Genomic DNA, 21,122 nt, shown 5'->3' with positions numbered 1-21,122 from the left:
TTTATGTGTAGATCAATAGATACACTATGGTCCTGTTTTGAGATATACATGAAAGGAAAATATACCTTTAATATTGCTTTTTTATTAGTTTTGACATATGCTCATTATGGAAACTATAATTTATTTGGAAAATATGACAGCTTCATCTTAGAAAAAATTACCTTTAGTTTCTAGCTGGCACTATATTCTTGCAATTGTACATGTATTTATCAAGAAATGTGCATTTATGCCCGATTGATTGAAGATATATGAACAATGAAGGTAACACAATGCAAAACATATGTTTTTATTGCATGATAAATCACTGCTGCTGTTTACAGCACTAAAAGGGTTGTTATCGTCATTCAACATTTCCTCTTCAAAATTATAACGTCTATTTTGTGTTGTCAAGTATTGAAATACATAAGGATTCATTGTCACTAATATTCATTTTTACGTCTTCAGTATTTATTTTTCTCAATATTATTTTGGCATTGTTACGAAACATTCCTCTATTTCGTTCAACAATTTCATCTATACGGTTTGGGTAGGATTGTTATTACACTTTTGTAAACATTTATACAGTGGTTTCTTTGTTTCAACTGCTTCTATAAATTCATCTCGTCAAGTATATGGTCATTGTGAAGTATCTTTATGTTCATACATAACAAAATTTGGTAAACTAATGCAGCAATAGTTTACAGATATTCAAAATATTGTAAAACGATTAGGAAGAGACAAATCAAAGTAACAAACAAAAAAACTCCAAAAGGACCGATACCGGATGTGTCGATAGGGCAAACGTCTCATGTTATGCATGAATCACCACCCATGCGAATTCACACTCTGTACTGGTGTGTTAAGAACTAAGACCTCAAAACGTGTAGTTAGTGAGTTGAGACACCGACACATCGTATCGGTCAACCGATTTGTGGTAAAATTGTAAAAGCAAATTTACATGAATTCCAGCAGTATAAATCAGAAACTAGAGGATTGAAATCTAACACGTTTAATAATGTAAGTATATCTCTGTTTAATATTTTTGAGAATGTTAAAATTTGATATATAGTATATGAATTAAATCATTGCCAAAGTAGACGAACAATCAAGCGTTATAAGCCTTAAAATCTATGTCCTTGGCTTAAATGACTTGTTGTAATTACACTGTTGTTGTTTAATCACTGCATCTCCTATTATTGTGATACATATCAATTCGCTTATTTATAGTTTTCGTCTTTTTCACCTTTCATTTTTTGTTATTTTTGTCGTTTGGTTTTCGTCTATTTTACTTATAGAAATCGTCTCCTTTAACATTGTTTTATTTGAATTTTCAAATATTAAAAAATCTTGCGAAGATTATCCCACGCATTAAAAAAAAAATTCTGAAAAAAGTGCGCGCTTACAAGTATGCTGCAAAGAAAACAAATTATCTTTATCCACAAAATATGATACTAATAAATCGACAGCAAATAAACCAGAACAAAATGGTATCGGATGTTCCGTTCAATAGATAGGCAAATACATGCAAAAGTAGCAAGGTCAGTTTAACCATTTTCATTGTAAAGTCATGTCGGGAATATTTGATATATAGAATCATCTTAACTTTCATGGAGGCAAACAAGATCTCCAGAAACTGTAAAGCTGCACAGCAATGACTATAAAAAACTAATATATTACAATCTGTGATTTATGCTATGGCCTAGTGTCAACATGTCTCATATTTGTCTATCATTTCCTTTTCACCCTGTATATAACTTGAAGGTAAAAGTGAATTATTTAAGCATGTTCCCCAAGATGGAGGGAAAAAAAATACACGTTTATTCCCACTTTCGTTTTATTTGTGTGTGTGCGCTCACTCGTGAGTGTGTGTGTTTGTATATATGTAATATTTTATTCCAATATTAATACATCACTCATTTAAAAATCGTATTATAAAAGAAAATTATTACATTGCCGATTTCCATAAAGTTTCTTTTAATCCTTATATAGTAATAATGTATGTTGCCAATGAGACAACTAGCCACCCAAGACCACATGCCGTGGATGTAATTAAGTAACTTATGGTCATGTAATGCCTTCAACAATGAGCAAAACTCATACCACAAAGTAAGCTACAATTAAAAATAATGCATAAACAAAAGTAATGTATATTTCAGTTTTACGTTACATATATTTTCGTAAATATCAAAAGTTAAAGCAAAGGGATGGAACGAAACCCTCGCAAAGAATCAGTTCCATTAAAATAGAATGATCATAACACTTTTGGTAAATTATTAATAGATTGCTGAATCATATTAAAAAGCAAGTGACGTTTCTATCCAGTATGGGACTAATGTGTAAAGGAATGTATAATTTTGTTTTAATACTTTGTTTTTCTACTTGTAGAATTGAGACAGGGACATAACATAACTTTTGTTGTCTGATTAGAAACCAAATGGAGTTGTCGTCCTTTTACCTGAAATATATACATAGAAACGTTTGTTAAACAGTTAAAGGTATTTAACAGTTCACATAATTATTGAGTACAACACTCACGATTATCTGAGCTAACCAATAATTTATGATGTCATTCGGTTTATCGAGGACTAAATATACAAAGGAGAGTCTGAGTAGTATAGGTCCGTTGATCTGGATTTGTAGAAGAAACGTTTAAAGACCACTTGCAATTTTAATAGTATCAAAAGTTGTGCATATCAATATTACAAAAATATATATCAAGATTCAGGTATGCAAGAGAAAGCAACGAAGGCGTATTACTCAATCGAGGATTTGGTAAGAACAAAATGCAAACATACGTATCGCGAATTCTATTTTCCATGGAAATACCATCCATGTTGCTTAAAAAATGTAAAAGCTAATTCAAACCATTTTCCGAAGTGACATTAACATAGTAAGGATTAATGTTCAACATGTGTAGATTTAAAAAAATCATATCAATAAAAAGTGATTTATTAGTCAGTTACTTTTTTTGAAAAACTAGGTCTGTTGTTTGATCCGTTGAGAGTTTCCGAATACATGCGACCTCCGAATTCAGCTTAATACAGCGGGTAATCTAGTAAACTTTTGTTTACCTCCCTTGCAAACACTGACCACTGAATCGTTTTTATGTTTAGACGTTTTCCGCAAGGAAGATTGATTATAAACTCGCAAGAAAACGTTCTGGTAAATAGTAATGATAAAAATAAATTAAATTAATACAATGTTATAATTTTTCTCTTCATATTCCGAATTCCGAAATGATGCGATGCAGGCTATGGGAGTTTGGTATAGATTTGTAATAAAATGTTGCTATGCGAATCAAATCCTCGTGTATCAATCTAATTATTTTTTCTGATGGCTGTTTGCCTCAATAGAACATGTCAATTATCCAGATATGCATGCAGCTAGATCAGAGAAGTTCAGGCAAACAAATATCAAAAGAATCGATTGATATGCAGCAATGATATGTTTCAAAGTATATAAGATATCTAATTTACTTTATAAAATATCTTTTTTACTATATAAGATATCTTATTTACTTTATAAGTTGAAAACTTGTTAATTTTCTAAGGCATGTTTTATGACTGATTTGTAGTTAGCTACGGTTTTTCAACATATATTTTAATATACACCGATGAAACAGGTTATGCCCGGCATAACAAACCTTTGATCAAACATTTGCAAAGAAACCGTTTTGCTTTTTTAAGGCATTTCTAACAGCAAAAACCCCATCCTCTTTTCTAACATCTTTCAGAATTTCCTCCTATAAAATTGATAAAATACCTAATGAAATAAATAAGATATCTTGTATTTTTTTTTATATCAGATATACTATATGAAATAACTCATTTTGTTTATAAGATATCTTATTATATCTATAAGATATTTTACATAACTTTATAAGTTATCTTGAAAATGGAATAACTATCGGCCTGCATTTTAAAGTTCTAGTGGGGCGCAAATCACATAAAACGGTTTATTTTTTTAACAGTAATGTTGTGCACCTACCACCACTTCCTTACACACCAGTAAGTTTAGGCTGGGCCAAGAGAACATTTGGTTTTTTAAAAAGACCAAACAAACAGTGCATTCTACGTATTAGGTTGATAGAAATGTTGAGACACAATTTGATTACTCCCAGTTTCTAAGGCTTTTGTCTTTTGTCGAATAAATTACTCGGGGTCATGCAAAAAAAGTTGAATTCTCTGAAAGTTCTGAGAGCATCTTATAGATTTTTATTTCAAGACTTGGAGTCAAATAATATAGGAAAAGTAAAAAAGTTCATTATTATATTTTAAAATTACACGTGTTTTCCGTTTTCATTTCCATGATAAAAACTGTTGATAAAGGAACTATAAGTTTCACAACCATTGACTGAGTTGAAAATTGCAGGATATTTTCTATTTTGATCCAGGACGGAATTATAATTAACAATAAAGCCGAACCACTTCCCGGATGTTTCTAACAGAAAAAAAAATGAAATATTGGAATAAAATTGTTTCCGACTCTATATGCAATTGTCTGATACAAACCACGGAATTGATACATCTGAATTGATTTATAATACATTTTTGTAGGATCGTAGGCAGAAATCAAAAGTATTTACGAAGCTTGTCAACTATAAGAATGTGTAAATATCCAAAGAGTTCAGAAACGATCGAGATCGAATAATATATTCAGAAATTGTAATCCAAAGACAAAAAGATAAACACACAACAAATTAAAACCAATGTAAACACATTTCTGAAACGATCTCATCAAGTTCAGCAGGTGGTGTATAAGAAATAAAGGCAACAGTAGTATACCGCTGTTCAATAGTCATATATAGATTTAGCGAAAACAAATCCGGGTTACAAACTAAAACCGAGGGAAACAACTGAACAAACAAACGCCAACATACATAGAAACGGACTATTTGATAACAGCTGCCATATGGCTGACTTGGTACAGGACATTTTAAGAAAAATGGTGGGTTGAACCTAGTTTTATGGCTAGCCAAACCCCCCTCTTATATGGCAATGTTAAAAATACCGCTAAAATGACAACATTAGGTGACAGGAATACAGTACAAATGAACGCAAGAACACACAGAACAGAGAAATACACAAATAAATAATATAATAGTACATTACAACATGTAAACCACAGAATAACAACGGAGACCTCCCATACGACATTACACCACAAACGAAGTATGGATGTATAAAGACACACCCACGTTTATTTTGATCTATAAAGAGGTTTAACTCCTAACTATCTTACTGTCTGTCGATACATTTATTTTTGGCATTGCACAAGTCATGTCTTTTTTGTCTGTCTATGACGTTAAAATACTAAATCCCTGGGATGTGTTTTAGTTGATTTTAGTCTCTGATGCATGATTTTTTATTATTAATTGTTTTTGCTTTTAACTAGCTGTCAGTAACTGCGAGTACTTTCAAATCGTACTTTCTTGTTTATTTGACCTGTTGATACTAATTGTAATGCTTTTTTGTTATTTAATGTTATTCAGGGTTATATCTGGTCTTTTATTTTCATTTACCTGTGTTTAAAATAATTGCGAATGGCTGATATTTTTGTTCGAGCATATTGTTTTTCTTAAATTGTTTAACATTTCATACCGATATAACATGTTACTTTTATTATTCTTCCCTTAGTTTATTTATTTTGTATTTGCATTGTATCATAGGTCAAATTTATTTGTTCAGTGTATGTTCACTGGTGTTAATATGTCCTTTGATTGAGTTAAGCTATTTCAGTTGATATTTATAGTGTGTCTTTCTATGTTGTGATGTTACACTATTGTTTCAGAAAAAGGATGAAGGTTTGGTACCATTAAAACGTTTAAACCCGCTTCATTTGTTTGCACCTGTCCTAAGTCAGGAATCTGATGTTCAGTAGTTGTCGTTTGTTGATGTGGTTCATAAGTGTTTCTCGTTTCTCGTTTTTTGTATAGATCAGACCGTTAGTTTTCCCGTTTGAATGGTTTTACACTAGTAATTTTTGGGGCCCTTTATAGCTTACTGTTCGGTTTGAGCCAAGGCTCCGTGTTGAAGACCGTACTTTGACCTATAATGGTTTACTTTTTTAAATTTTGAGTTGGATGGAGAGTTGTCTCATTGGCACTCATACCACATCTTCTTATATTTATATAAACTGCGCGGTACATTTCACATATGTCTTATTTGTCAGTATAGTCGAGTCACTCGTGTTACGTCTACAGTGTTTTTGTTTTATGTTGTTTGTTTTCAAGTGTATTTACTGCTTGGTCTTACATCATCTTGCCTTATATTACAGTTATTTCATTTTCATTTTCTAAGTTTTGATTTATAAGAAAAACCGACATGGTTAGAAAATACAAATAATAACACATTACAAACACAATTCCATTTTAATATTCTTGTCATGGTTAGAAAATACATAAAATAACACCATTACAATCTAAATCCCAATTTTATAATCTTGTACGTGTGTACAATAAAACAAATCTATTCTATTTTTGAAAATTTACCTGTGATAATACAAACATCACAAAATTACGTCACTTTTGTGGCGCTGCTACATTCGTGTGCTAAAAAAAACCAGAATTTATACCACAAACGATAAAACATAACACAATATCAAACCAGACTTACAAAAGAAACATCATGACTAAATACATGAATGTTGGATGTATAAATACCGAGACAAGTCGCATAGCAATGCGAATTCACACTCGGCAAAACAGTCATATTCGGGAATAGGTCACGTTCGGCACTTAGCAGACCAGGCGACGAAGTTGGTAAACCACAATCTTAGACGTGGTAGAAATGTCGTTAGTTAGTTTAGACACAGACACATCGTATAGATCAACCAATTCGTGATGGTGTCCATAAAATTTACGGAGTGTCATTTTTAATCTTTCCTCCTGATAACTCTGTTGAAGCAGTTTTTGCGTAAGAAGCACACTCCTGTATATGAAGTCAGTGTAGTGTGAACATGCACGAGCATAACGTATCAATTGAGATATTTAAACACCATGCGATGGGGCAGAGGGTATGTTACTGCTGAGAAATGGGAAATTTCAGGTTCACTGGGATACATGAGATGCAAGTACTGGCTGAAATATGTGTTATTCAGTGATAGGACATCATCAATAGATCTGAAAGTAAAATTAAAGAATTTCGCAAGGTCCTTTTTCTTTTTGTTTTTTAGAAGGTTCTGAATGATCTCTGCTTCATACGAGTACAAAAACAAATCGACCAGTAGGGGTCACAATTAGTACCCATTGGAATACCGACTGTCTGTTGAAATATCAATCCTCCAAACTCAACAAATACATTGTCGATCAAAAATCTAGCATTTTGATAATATCATCTTCAGTGTATTTTCTGATAGAATCAGTGTGGTTCTTCACAAAATAAGAATTATTATAACCCAAAAACAAGAAATTTATATCTACGATTCCCATTTTTATAGAAAAAGCTCTGTTAAATGAGACGGTGAAGTCGATCTTTCAATTGAACATGGGGAATCGTAGTGTAAAGAGTAGAAAAAACAAAAGTCTTAATGTAGCTGCAAAATTGCAGAGATTGTGATCTAATATTTAGCAGTATATCTTTAGAATTTTTAAGAATCCACATCTGATTGACACCACTGGTTGAATATATCTCATCACAATATATTTGAAGGCCAACTTTTACTGTAGAAATAATAGTAGTCAGCACTTTAAAAAGATGTTTAGTCGAACATCTTGATGATCCAGCTATGTATCGTTCTTTATAAGGAGTTTTATGAAGTTTTGGTATCCAGTCTAATGATGGTAGATTTTCTTCGTTTTCTCTAAATTATCAGAAGTCTTGCGACGTTTATCCCACGCATTAAAAAAAAAGAAATCTGAAAAAAAGTGCGCGCTAACAAGTACGCTGCAAAGAATACAAATTATCTCTATTCACAAAAAATGATAATAATAAATCGACAGCTGATAAACCAGAACAAAATGGTATCGGGTGTTCCGTTCAATAGATAGGCAAATACATGCAAAAGTAGCTAGGTCAGTTTAACCATTTTCATTGCTTCACTAACTTTGACTAAAGTCATGTCTGGAATACTTTTATATATAGAACCATATCTTAACTTTCATGGAGGCAAACAAGATCTCCAGATACTGTAAAGCTGCACGGCAATGCCTATACAAAACTAATATATTACAATCTGTGATTTATGCTATGGCCTAGCGTGCAACAATCACGATTATCTGAGTTAACCAATAATTTATGATGTCATTCAATTTATCGAGGACTAAAGATACAAAGGAGAGTCTGAGTAGTATAGGTCCGTTGATCTGGATTTGTAGAAGAAACGTTTAAAGACCACTTGCAATTTTAATAGTATCAAAAGTTGTGCATATCAATATTACAAAAGTATATATCAAGATTCAGGTATGCAAGAGAAAGTAACGAAGGCGTATTACTCAATCGAGGATTTGGTAAGAACAAAATGCAAACATATGTATCGCGAATTCTATTTTCCATGGAAATACCATCCATGTTACTTTATACCACAAAGTTTCTCCAATAAGGTATACTGTAAATTAACTACGTTGTGACATAGTTAAAGACTCACTGATTATCGTCTGAAGGTTACAACTGGTATACACTTGTAATTGACCTTAATGACCTGTACCAAGTTAAGTAATGTAGTCTGTAATTAAGTGGCTGGTGGTGCTATAACAGAGACAAAATGCCTTACTGAAAACGAATACATTTCAACAGAGAAAACTGACAAATATAAAAGAAATATAAAATTTATTACAAAAAAAAAAAATTATATAGTACTGCCCTTGGGAAATCATCTCAGCTAATTTTGAAAATATTTTTGCTAATTATGAAATTTATTTCCCCGTCGAATTCCCTGAAAACTGAGCTGTTGTAAAGCGTAGTTTGCGCGAACTATTGATGCTTGCGAAACAGTGGTTGACAGGAAATTCGACGTGACCTGTCCTATCAACTGTAGTATAACTAATGAAATGTGAGTTGTAAGTTGATAGAACTTGGGGGATAAAAAATTGTCATTTAAAAGACTGACCGGTGATAAAAAATGCAATGAATGGCAATGCAGAGGTATTGCTTCGTAGCTTAGATCTCCCCGTCACATGCGGAATGAAGGCTGGCTGTCAGGGGACAGGTTGGAGGGAATATTTTTTGTAAAACAAGAACTGCTAACGAAACTGATCGAAACAAGAAGACAGCGTTATCTATCAAAATAATTTCAATAATAATTATTTTAACGGCTATGGTCTGACCGCTATCTGACTGCTAAGCTATAAAATTCTTGACGAGACACAGAAACAAAAACAAACACCCGAAAGTCGTTATGGATCATTAAGAGAAGAACTTCTCAAACGAGCAATAAAATGCAGCTGTCGAAACAATTATAAACCAAATTATATGCTATATATTCAAATAATTTAACATTAAAAAATGTAAAAGCTAATTCAAACCATTTTCAGAAGTGACATTAATATAGTAAGGATTAATGTTCAACATGTGTAGATTTATAAAAATCATATCAATAAAAAATGATTAATTAGTCAGTTCTTTTTTTTTAAAACTAGGTCTGTTGTTTGATCCGTTGAGAGTTTCCGAATACATGCGACCTCCGAATACAGCTGAATACAACGGGTAATCTAGTAAACTTTTTTACCTCCCTTGCAAACACTGACCACTGAATCGTTTCAATGTTTAGACGTTTTCCGCAAGGAAGATTGATTATAAACTCGCAAGAAAACGTTCTGGTAAATAGTAATGATAAAAATAAATTAAATTAATACAATGTTATAATTCCGAAATGATGCGATGCAGGCTATGGGAGTTTGGTATAGATTTGTAATAAAATGTTGCTATGCGAATCAAATCCTCGTGTATCAATCTAATTATTTTTTCTGATGGCTGTTAATCTCAATGGAACATGTCAATTATCCAGATATGCATGCAGCTAGATCAGAGAAGTTCAGGCAAACAAATATGAAAAGAATCGATTGATATGCAGCAAAGATATGTTTAAAGTATATAAGATATCTAATTTACTTTATAAAATATCTTATTTACTATATAAGATATCTTATTTACTTTATAAGTTGAAAATTTGTTAATTTTCTAAGGCATGTTTTATGACTGATTTGTAGTTAGCCACGGTTTTTCAACATATATTTTAATATACACCGACGAAACAGGTTATGCCTGGCATAACACACCTCTTATCAAACATTTTTATAAGAAACCGTTTTGCTTTTTCAAGGCATTTCCAGCAGCAAAAGCCCAATCCTCTTTTAAACATCTTTCAGTAGAATCTCCTCCTATAAAATAAATAAAATACCTAATAAAAAAAATAAGATATCTTGTATTTTTTTTTATCAGATATACTATATGAGATAACTCATTTTGTTTATAAGATATCTTATTATATCTTTAAGATATTTTACATAACTTTATAAGTTATCTTGAAAATGGAATAACTATCGGCCTGCATTTTAAAGTTATAGTGGGGAGCAAATCACATAAAACGGTTTATTTGTTTTAACAGTAATGTTGGGCACCTACCACCACTTCCCCACACAGCAGTAAGTTTAGGCTGGGCCAAGAGAACATTTGGTTTTTTAAAGAGACCAAACAAACAGTGCATTCAACGTATTAGGTTGATAGAAATGTTGAGATAACACAATTTGATTACTCCCAGTTTCTAAGGCTTTTGTCTTTTGTCGAATAAATTACTCGGGGTCATATGCAAAAAAAGTTGAATTCTCGGAAAGTTCTGAGAGCATCTTATAGATTTTTATTTCAATACTTGGAGTCAAATAATATAGGAAAAGTAAAAAAGTTCATTATTATATTTTAAAATTACACGTGTTTTCCGTTTTCATTTGCATGATAAAAACTGTTGATAAAGGAACAATAAGTTTCACAACCATTGACTGAGTTGAAAATTGTAGGATATTTCCTATTTTGATCCAGGACGGAAAAAAGACAATTATAATTAACAATAAAGCCGAACCACTTCCCGGATGTTTGTAACAGAAAAAAAATGAAATATTGGAATAAAATTGTTTCCGACTCTATATGCAATTGTCTGATACAAACCACGGAATTGATACATCTGAATTGATTTATAATACATTTTTGTAGGATCGTAGGCAGAAATCAAAAGTATTTACGAAGCTTATCAACTATAAGAATGTGTAAATATCCAAGGAATTCAGAAACGATCGAGATTGAATAATATATTAAGAAATTGTAATCCAAGGACAAAAGGATAAACACACAACAAATTAAAACCAATGTAAACATATTTTTGAAACGATCTCATCAAGTTCAGCAGGTCGTGTATAAGAAATAAAGGCAACAGTAGTATACTGCTGTTCAATAGTCATAAATAGATATAGCGAAAACAAATCCGGGTTACAAACTAAAACCGAGAAAAAAAAAACGGAACAAACAAACGCCAACATACATAGAAACGGACTATTTGATAACAGCTGCCATATGGCTGACTTGGTACAGGACATTTTAAGAAAAATGGTGGGTTGAACCTAGTTTTATGGCTAGCCAAACCTCCCGCTTATATGGCAATGTTAAAAATACCGCTAAAATGACAACATTACGTGACAGGAATACAGTACAAATGAACGCAAGAACACCCAGAATAGAGCAATACATAAATAAATAATATAATAGTACATTACAACATGTAAACCACAGACTAACAACGGACACCTCCCATGAATTTACGACAGTACACCAATACACCACAAACGAAGTATAAACTGCGCAGTACATTTCAGATATGTGTTATTTGTCAGTATAGTCGAGTCACTCGTGGTACGTCTACAGTGTTTTTGTTTTATGTTGTTTGTTTTCTAGTGTATTTACTGTTTGGTCTTACATCATCTTGCCTTATATTACAGTTATTTCATTTTCATTTTCTAAGTTTTCATTTATAAGAAAAACCGACATGGTTAGAAAATACATAAAGTAACACCATTACAAACTAAATCCCAATTTTATTATCTTGTACGTGTGTACAATAAAACAAATCTATTCTATTTTTGAAAATTTACCTGTGATAATACAAACTTCACAAAATTACGTCACTTTTTGTGGCGCTGATACATTCGTGTGCCTAAAAAATACAGAATTTATACCACAAACGATAAGACATAACACAATATCAAACCAGACTTACAAAAGAAACATCATAACTAAATACATGAATGTTGGATGTATAAATACCGAGACACGTCGTATAGCAATGCAAATTCACACTCGGAAAAACAGTCATATTCGGGAATAGGTCACGTTCGGCACTTAGCAGACCAGGCGACGAAGTTGGTAAACCACAATCTTAGACGTGGTAGAAATGTCGTTAGTAAGTTTAGACACAGACACAGACACATCGTATAGATCAACCAATTCGTTATGGTGTCCATAAAATTTACGGAGTGTCATTTTTAATCTTTCCTCCTGATAACTCTGTTGAAGCAGTTTTTGCGTAAGAAGCAAACTCCTGTATATGAAGTCATTGTAGTGTGATCATGCGAGAGCATAACGTATCAATTGAGATATTTAAACACCATACGATGGGGCAGAGGGTATGTTACTGCTGAGAAATGGGAAATTGATAATAGGGAAGTTGAAATCGTCCCGTTTGTCATAAATTACAGTGTGAAGTCGTCCATCTGTGTCAATATTGAGGAAAAGATAAAGATATGAAGCAGTCCTTCTAGCATCAATAGTATCCTTAATTTCAGGTTCACTGGGATACATGAGATGCAAGTATTGACTGAAATATGTGTTATTCGGTGATATGACATCATCAATAGATCTGAAAGTAAAATTAAAGAATTTCGCAAGGTCCTTTTTCTTTTTGTCTTTTAGAAGGTTCTGAATGAATTCTGCTTCATACGAGTACAAAAACAAATCGACCAGTAGGGGTCACAATTAGTACCCATTGGAATACCGACTGTCTGTTGAAATATCAATCCTCCAAACTCAACAAATACATTGTCGATCAAAAAGTCCAGCATTTTGATAATATCATCTTCAGTGTATTTTCTGATAGAATCAGTGTGGTTCTTCACAAAATAAGAATTATTATAACCCAAAACAAGAAATTTATATCTACGATTCCCATTTTTATAGCAAAAAGCTCTATTTAATGAGATGGTGAAGTCGATCTTTCAATTGAGCATGGGGAATAGTAGTGTAAAGAGTAGAAAAATCAAAAGTCTTAATGTAACTGCAAAATTGCAGAGATTGTGATCTAAGATTTAGCAGTAGATCTTTAGAATTTTTAAGAATCCACATCTGATTGACACCACTAGTTGAATATATCTCATCACAATATATTTAAAGGCCATCTTTTACTGTAGAAATAATAGTAGTCAGCACTTTAGAAAGATGTTTAGTCATCATCTTGATGATCCAGCTATGTATCGTTCTTTATAAGGAGTTTTGTGAAGTTTTGGTTTTCAGTCTAATGGTGGTAGATTTTCTTCGTTTTCTTTGATGTTAATACTAAAAAAAAGAAGGAAAGATTTGTGATTTTCTAAAATTTCATTCTTTGTAAATGATTTTAAGGAATATGTAGGATTGCCAGCTTTACTGTTTATTCCAAGCTCTTTTGTGAGACATTCCAAGTAATGGTTTTTACATATGAAGACAATATCATTTGGGGCGTTATCTGCTGGAACAACGACATATTTGTCATGAAAACAGGATAAAGCATTCACAACCTCCGGGTTTTTGATTTGGCTAGAAACGCTTGTGCTCATAGTTCATTGTAGTTTCTGAATGCTCTTGTGAATGCATGATCGAATAGCTTTGATCCATTCAGACAAGTGTCCAGTTCTGGTTCATCTGGCTCGCGCTTTACCCATTTTCTGGCATAGTCTTCAACTGCATCCATCAGTAACTTGAAGTTCTTATTCCAATTAATGGGCTGGGAAATTCTATATTTTGGCCTCTTGGCTAACAACTCTCTTAGTTGTTCATTGGCGACGATGCCAAGGTCGCCAGTAATAACATGACCAGTTGCACTATAATTGTATTTTGACGATGCACATGAGCAATCCGGAGGTTTGGATTTCACATCTTTGAGGTGAAAGACCTCTAAAACCCTCTTGTGGTTGAGAATCTTGGATGCAATAGGCTTGGTGTAAGTATATGAAATTACAGGTGTAGCTTTATTTTTGAAGTAATCAGGTATAATTTTTTGTACAGATTTCTGGTGGAGAATATTGCTAATATTGATAGCATCTAAACCTTTATTGGCGAATTCTTTAATTACGTTTTTCCTTTTTTTTGGAAGTAGTAGATACGGGTTTGAATAGTATATGGTTAGCAATGTCCATGATTATTGCATCTAATCTATACAAAACAGAATTAGAATCAATAATGGAAGTATTTTAGGCCTCTTGAAATAGTAAATAAAGTTTAGATAATGGAATGGAGTATAATTTAGTTCTGATATGGTGAATTCCATCAGGTTTTTGGACAGACGACAACAGACTATCAATTGTCACGGTGTGAACAGCAGGTGGTGTATAATTTCTGTGACCATGACTTCTTTTTCTTGGAGGAGAAGTGTTAAATAATTGTAATTTGTTTTTCAGTACTACACCTGGGACTAGACAAAATACCTACACCATCAATGTTGTCATTGCATCCATAGGGAATGGCTGTTCCCAACTTTTGGTAAAACGAATTCCAACAACTACAAAAAAGTATTTGTTTTTTTTTTATCTGCAATATGGAACAAACATTCTATTAGCAGGTACATTTGTAGTTGTGAAAACGACTAAGAACAAGAAAAAAAAGGAAAAAAGAAATTAAAACTTTATAAATTTCATGAGTACGAAACTTAGGTTATCTGTAACCTTTAAGGAATATCATTCGCATTTTCACAAATGGTTAAAATGAAAATCAAGTAACACAAACAATTGGTAATGCATTATTCCATAAAGATTGAAACTTTGTCGCCGATGTTTTCGTTGTGGGTGTATTTCTTTTTAGTTATCTCTACTCTGACCAATTAGGTTGTCAGAAATGAACAAACAAACAGACAAGCATGTAATTGGGAGCAATACTACAAATGTCAATATCCTCATTAAAAGTTTACTAACAATATGTTTGTATCTTTATATAATTTTTGGCTTTTCTCATGGTTACATATACAATAATAGCTGTTGAATTGCATTTACCTTATTATTTTATTTTTTAAATATCCAACAGGAGACGTGCATTATTCGACGCTTGCCTAGTTCATTTGATTATTGAATCTAATACTTTTGACCATACTTTTTATGCGTTCATACTGATTTTGGCAACTATGGGCAATTCTAATATACAAACACAAGGATTTCTAACTCTTTATCAGAATTTTCCTGACCAGAATACCCAACATAAATACAAATTATGAGGTTCATTAATGATCTATGAGAACAATTATAAAAAAACATTATTGTCTTTAACAATAGACAAGTGTCTTTTACTGTATATCAAGATTAAACTACACAAGTCAAGAATGCATTGGACAAAGGACCGCTTACAACACCAATAGCATTACTGATGAACAGGACGTCAAACTTATCTAAAAGAAAGATGGCTCGTAGCTTCTCGAAACTATATTAAAAGTGCAATGTAATAAAATTATGCATTCTAATACTCATGGTCTCGTACACTGCATGACTCTAATATTGGCCGTTTTACATGCAAGTATATTTAATACGAATAACTAATATTGATTTTATTAAAAATAGTTTAATAGATAACTAATACTATATATGCTATCCAGTTATTACAAGTTCAACACATTAATTCATGCATCTTGTCGATACTTATATATATATTTACATTGCAAAAGGTCATGCTAATATGCTCACCTTTTACATAAGTCAGAACCATTTGCATTAATATGTTAGTCTTCAAAACAGGGTCTATTTAGAAGGTGAAGATAGGCTTTTTACTAGCTTTCATTAACTAAGAGTAGACGAAATTCGGTACTTTATGTGTTTTGTTTATTTGGTTAGTTGTTATTGTTCTTATTATTAATCTAATAAGTTAGTATAAAAATAAGTAGATGTGGTATGATTGCCAATAAGACAACGCTCCAACAGTGACCCAAGGACGAGGATGTAAACAGCTATAGGAATGGCCTTTAAAAGTGAGAAACTCATATCGTATATTATGCAATAAAGTTCTCGCCATGGCAAAATATGAAACAATTCAAAAGAGAAAATCAACAGCCTGATTCATGCAAAACAAAAGACCATTAATAAAAATATGACCTAGAACATTACTGAAAATACATTAATTGTCGAAATGCGTATATGGTGCAGAGACATTTGATACCGTTTATGTTACAACTACCACTGGATCGATACCTCTGCATATGGACTGTAAGTCCCCGAGTGTATCACCAGTCCAGTCAACAGTACTGGAATGAAAATACGGATATTGTTTGATTGAAATTTTCTGTTATAAAATTTTGGAAACCATTTTAAATTAAAGAGTATATCTCCCTTATGCAAAGCTCTGATTCCTTGTACGGGTTTGGCTATACTTTAAGTTCTTTTTGGTTTAATCAGCTCTTCAACGTTTGTAACAGGTTTTGGATTTTCAAATAATTTTGCTTCGAGCAACATTGAAGAGACATTAATTGTCGAAATGCGTATCTGGGGTAATACAATTTAGTACCATTTATGTTATTTCAATATATCTATTTACGGTTTGTTCTTATGTTGGGCATTTACACCACCGTTGTTTGTATATATATAATGAGTAGACTTAGTTAGGTGCTCATAAATATATGTTAAACCTAGTCATATTTCTTAGGTTCCTGTCCGAAGCCAAGGGCAGAAGTCCAGTTGATGTCGATGGTTGCCGACTTTCATATATGTTTTTCGTTTGATAGTATTAGCTTTAGGTCGTTATTGATCTATTCATGTGTTACACTTTGTAATCCCGTGGACATTTATAGCTTACTTAACGGTATGGGTTAGTTCATTATAGTTGAAGGCACTATGGTTACCTGTAGATGTTTACATCTTGGTCTTAAACATTTGATTGATTGACATCTGATTAGCAATCATACCACAAGTATCTATTTCGATTTTTTTTTATATAGAAACATGAACAGTGCAAAGGCAAAACTAATAATAGATGTCTGTAGTAGTGTCTTTAAAAGAGTAAAGAGGCTACAACTGTCAACGGAAACAATCTAGCCCTACATGGAACGCTACTTAAACAATTTAAGACATGTTTATACTAAAAAATGTTAAATGCTGCTATTAGTCAGAACTTTTTGAAACGATCATAATTTTTGTTTGTTTAATTAAGGACGCCAATGTATTGTTTTACCAGTATTATTTTACTGAATGAGTGAAAAGGGAGGAGGGTTAAGATATCGAATAACTAATTTGACCCCGAAATATATTTATACGTCTTTCAAAATTCACGAACTTCATCAGTTGTCGTCTTTCATTACAAATGTATATCTTAATGTTTTGTCATTTTAATTTTTTGTAAATTTGATAACGGATCAATTATAATCTTTGCTAAAAGCTTTACAACTTGAAATACTGTATTGAAACTTGCCTTTTGTTGAAAAACCTATGTCAATGTCTAGATTCTTTTGTTTTTTGTGTCGTTGGTTTGCTGTCCCATACTCTACATTTTTCTATTCATATTGAAACCTTAAGATGTTCATGGTTTGTTTTACTTCGAAAAAGATTGCATATGTGTCATCTTATAAAAAACAGCACCAGCTAAAACTGTAAAGATGTGCATCTTTAACAGACAAGAGCAGTAGATTAACTAGTTAAACTTTTGATAAAATACTAATTGAATTCGATTGTGGCATGATAAAAATAACTAGCATATTGAAAATTCCCACTTTTATTTGCGAGTATGCATTTTAGCTAAGGTGTTAGCTCTCCCATTATCTTGAACGCCGTAAGAAGTTAAGGAGTGGACTTTTTTATTTGTTTATTTGCTTGCTTCAGCTTTCAAATAATATGTTTTAAGAAGGACATCTCTTGCCATGTAAATTTACCGAAAACGGTTGATACCATTACAGGTTTATTTTTTACCACTAAGATACAGGCCTTAAAATATTAGTAAGATTTTCAATCTCAAATAACAATCTTTTATTAAAGAAGATACAATATATAGCATTTCATTCTGATTTGTGAAAATGTGTAATACAATTCACTCTTTGACTAAAAAGTAAAATAACAAAAATACCGAACTCCAAGGAAAATTCAAAACGGAAAGTCCCTTATCAAATGGCAAAATCAAAACCTCAAACACATCAAACGAATGGAAAACAACTGTCATATTCCTGACTTGGTACAGGCATTTCCTTATGTAGAAAATGGTGGATTAATACTGGTTTTATAGCTAACTAAACCTCTCACTTGTATGACAGTCGCATAAAATTCCATTATATTGACAACAATGTGTGAACAAAACAAACAGACATATAAGGTAAAAATGTAAAAAAAAAGGGTACAGCAGTCAACATTGTGTTATAATTTTAATCACTATAAAAACAAACAATAATGTCAACAAAAGAAAAAAAAATGCATTATGAAGTCAGGGATTTCGTTACCACAAATTACTTAAAACCTTCACTGAATTCTTCCATAGATATAAAGATTTGGTTTTGAAGTTTGTTTGTTCCTGTAGAAAACTTAATTCAAACGGGATAGCACATCCTAATTTTTACGGAGATGTTGTTTACCGAGCCCAGAAATTTAGAAACGATCCGGGTAAACTTATCGATCCTTTAAATAAACTTATTCTAAAAGGTTACCAATTCAACACTGTAATTAGATCTGTGAATATTGTTTTTATTGGTATTAATATTTATTTAGTCATCAGTAAATTATAATCAAACTAAATATAATAATTATTGTTATATACATATGTACATTCATTCTGTCGATATCTGTATCTTGGCATTGCACAAGGTCATGTTTTTCTCTGACTGTTTATGACGTCTTTACACTTAATACGTTGGATTTTGGATGTGTACTGATTGATAATTTAGTCTTAGATGCATGATTGTTTTTATCAGTTGTTATTGGCTTTGAACTAGCTATCAGTAACTGCGAGTACTCTCAGATCTGTTCTTAGTGTCTTTTTGTTGTTGGGATTTACAAGTACCCGTCCACGTCCACTCTGTGTTTTTGTTAGATGTATTTCTATTTGTATCCATCTGATGAGTAAAGCCTTTTTCAACTGATTTTGATCGTTTGTTCTTATGTTGTACTGTTACACCACTGTCCCAGGTTAGGGGAGGGTTTGGCGCCAACAAAATCGTTTAACTCCGCCACATTCTGTATGTGCCTGTCCCAAGTCAGGAGCCAGTAATTCAGTGGTTGTCATTTGCTGCTGTGTTACATATTTGTTTTTCGTTCATTATTTTACACATAAATTAGACCGTTAGTTTTCTCGTTTGAATTGTTTTACAATTGTTATTTCGTGGGTTTTTATAGCTGACTATGCGGTATGGACTTTGCTCATTGTTGAAGACCTATAGTTGTTTATTTCTGTGTCATTTGGTCTCTTGTGGAGAATTGTCTCATAGGCAATTATACCACATCTTCTTTTTGTATATAAAGACAAATTTAGCCCCAAATTGTACCTTATCCTTATGTATGTAAAATATTTTGGTCAGTAGAACTCACTGCAGCAAGTAAATATGTATGTATGTATGAAAAGAGATGCGAATGATACCAAAGGGACATTCAAACTCACAAGTCGAAAATTAACTGACAACGCCATGGGTAAAAAGAAAAAGACAAACAAACAATAGTACACGAAACACAACATATAAAACCAAAGACTGAGCAACACGAACCCAGAAAAAAATAGGGGTGATCTCCGGTATGAACATTGCTTATATTATTTTCCATTTCAAATACTAATTGTTGTTTGAATCACAACAATTGTTTTTCAATGACTTTTCCACCTTTGGAATGTGCCCGCGATATCTGACTATCGGAGACATATTATTCTAATTATTCTTTTTGTTTTCATATTCTTTGTTACTGTCGACAAGAAAGAAGAAGTTTATAGATTGGACAATAGACAACTAGATAGTACATGTGTATGCATGTTGCATGTGATATCAAAAAAAAAAACGCACATCCTCCTACAACACTAGTTATTATCTATGCTTCTTCACGGTTTGAAAGTTGGATAAAATGTTACATTTATTTTTTGGGATAATCACAATGTTGCAAATGCGTAAAAAAGGAAAATTCTTCTTAAAGGAAAATCGATCAGATGTAGGTTTCAATGGAACTGCAAACTAGCAATATGCGTTTACAGAAAGTTAAAGCTGTAGAGACCACCATGCGACCTTTGTAATGAATACGCGCCATTTTCATTAGGAGATCGGACTTGATTAGGGCGTGGTATATCATTCAATCTATTGCATCTATGTATGTCATGTACATGAAGATGTGGGGTGTCATAGACATGCAGATTGCCTTGTCCGTCATTTAAAAGGCTTTGGTTTGACGTCTGACTTAGTGCAGACGTATTTTGATATTCATTTACTGGAATATATTCATTAAAATTATGCTGATTTGTATGTATCGAAGTATCGTCTATGACACCATATAAAGAAGATTCAGCATTTTGTACCATGTTAATGTCTGTCATACTTATTAATGGATATAATCGGTAACTTTCGTTGTTGTCCATAACAACATATTCTGATGAAACCTCTCTCCTGTCATATGGTATTGAATGAAAGCTTCGTCTGTCAACGTTTCTTGTCATCCTTAATTTTAAGCACTTTGTAACAATAATCAATGAAAGTACAAACACTCCACTGCTAATTCCAATTAGCAACATCACCACCATGTCTGAAAAAATGTTGCATGTATTACACGATGATAAATATCATTTTTGTGCCTAGAAATTTTATAGCTTTCAAACATTTTGATTCCAGCGCCACTGATAAGTCTTTTGTGTCTACAAAACGCCCATCTTGCATACAATATAAATGATATGCCTTTAACTAAGATGAGATTTGTTATAAAGTTTGCTGAAATAGACCAGCTCAATGACATCTAAACATAAAGAATTTGCTCAGTTTTTCTATAAACCAAATTT

At 32.3% G+C, this 21,122-nt stretch overlaps 1 protein-coding gene across 1 annotated transcript in view; it reads right to left on the bottom strand.

The window, feature by feature from the left end:
• Positions 1–18,124: 18,124 nt before the first annotated feature.
• The window catches only part of LOC127698352 (cell death abnormality protein 1-like), a 28,465-nt gene continuing 25,467 nt past the window's right edge, over positions 18,125–21,122 (bottom strand). Inside the window, exon 13 of the mRNA XM_052201765.1 lies at positions 18,125–20,872. Coding sequence (XP_052057725.1) covers positions 20,325–20,872 — 548 coding nt within the window. The 3' untranslated portion in view covers positions 18,125–20,324. The remainder of the gene's footprint in view (positions 20,873–21,122) is intronic.

Source organism: Mytilus californianus, unplaced genomic scaffold (assembly GCF_021869535.1).
Source record: "Mytilus californianus isolate M0D057914Y unplaced genomic scaffold, xbMytCali1.0.p SCAF_4, whole genome shotgun sequence".
NCBI lineage: Eukaryota > Metazoa > Mollusca > Bivalvia > Mytilida > Mytilidae > Mytilus > Mytilus californianus.
This window is presented reverse-complemented; position numbering and strand designations above follow the sequence as displayed.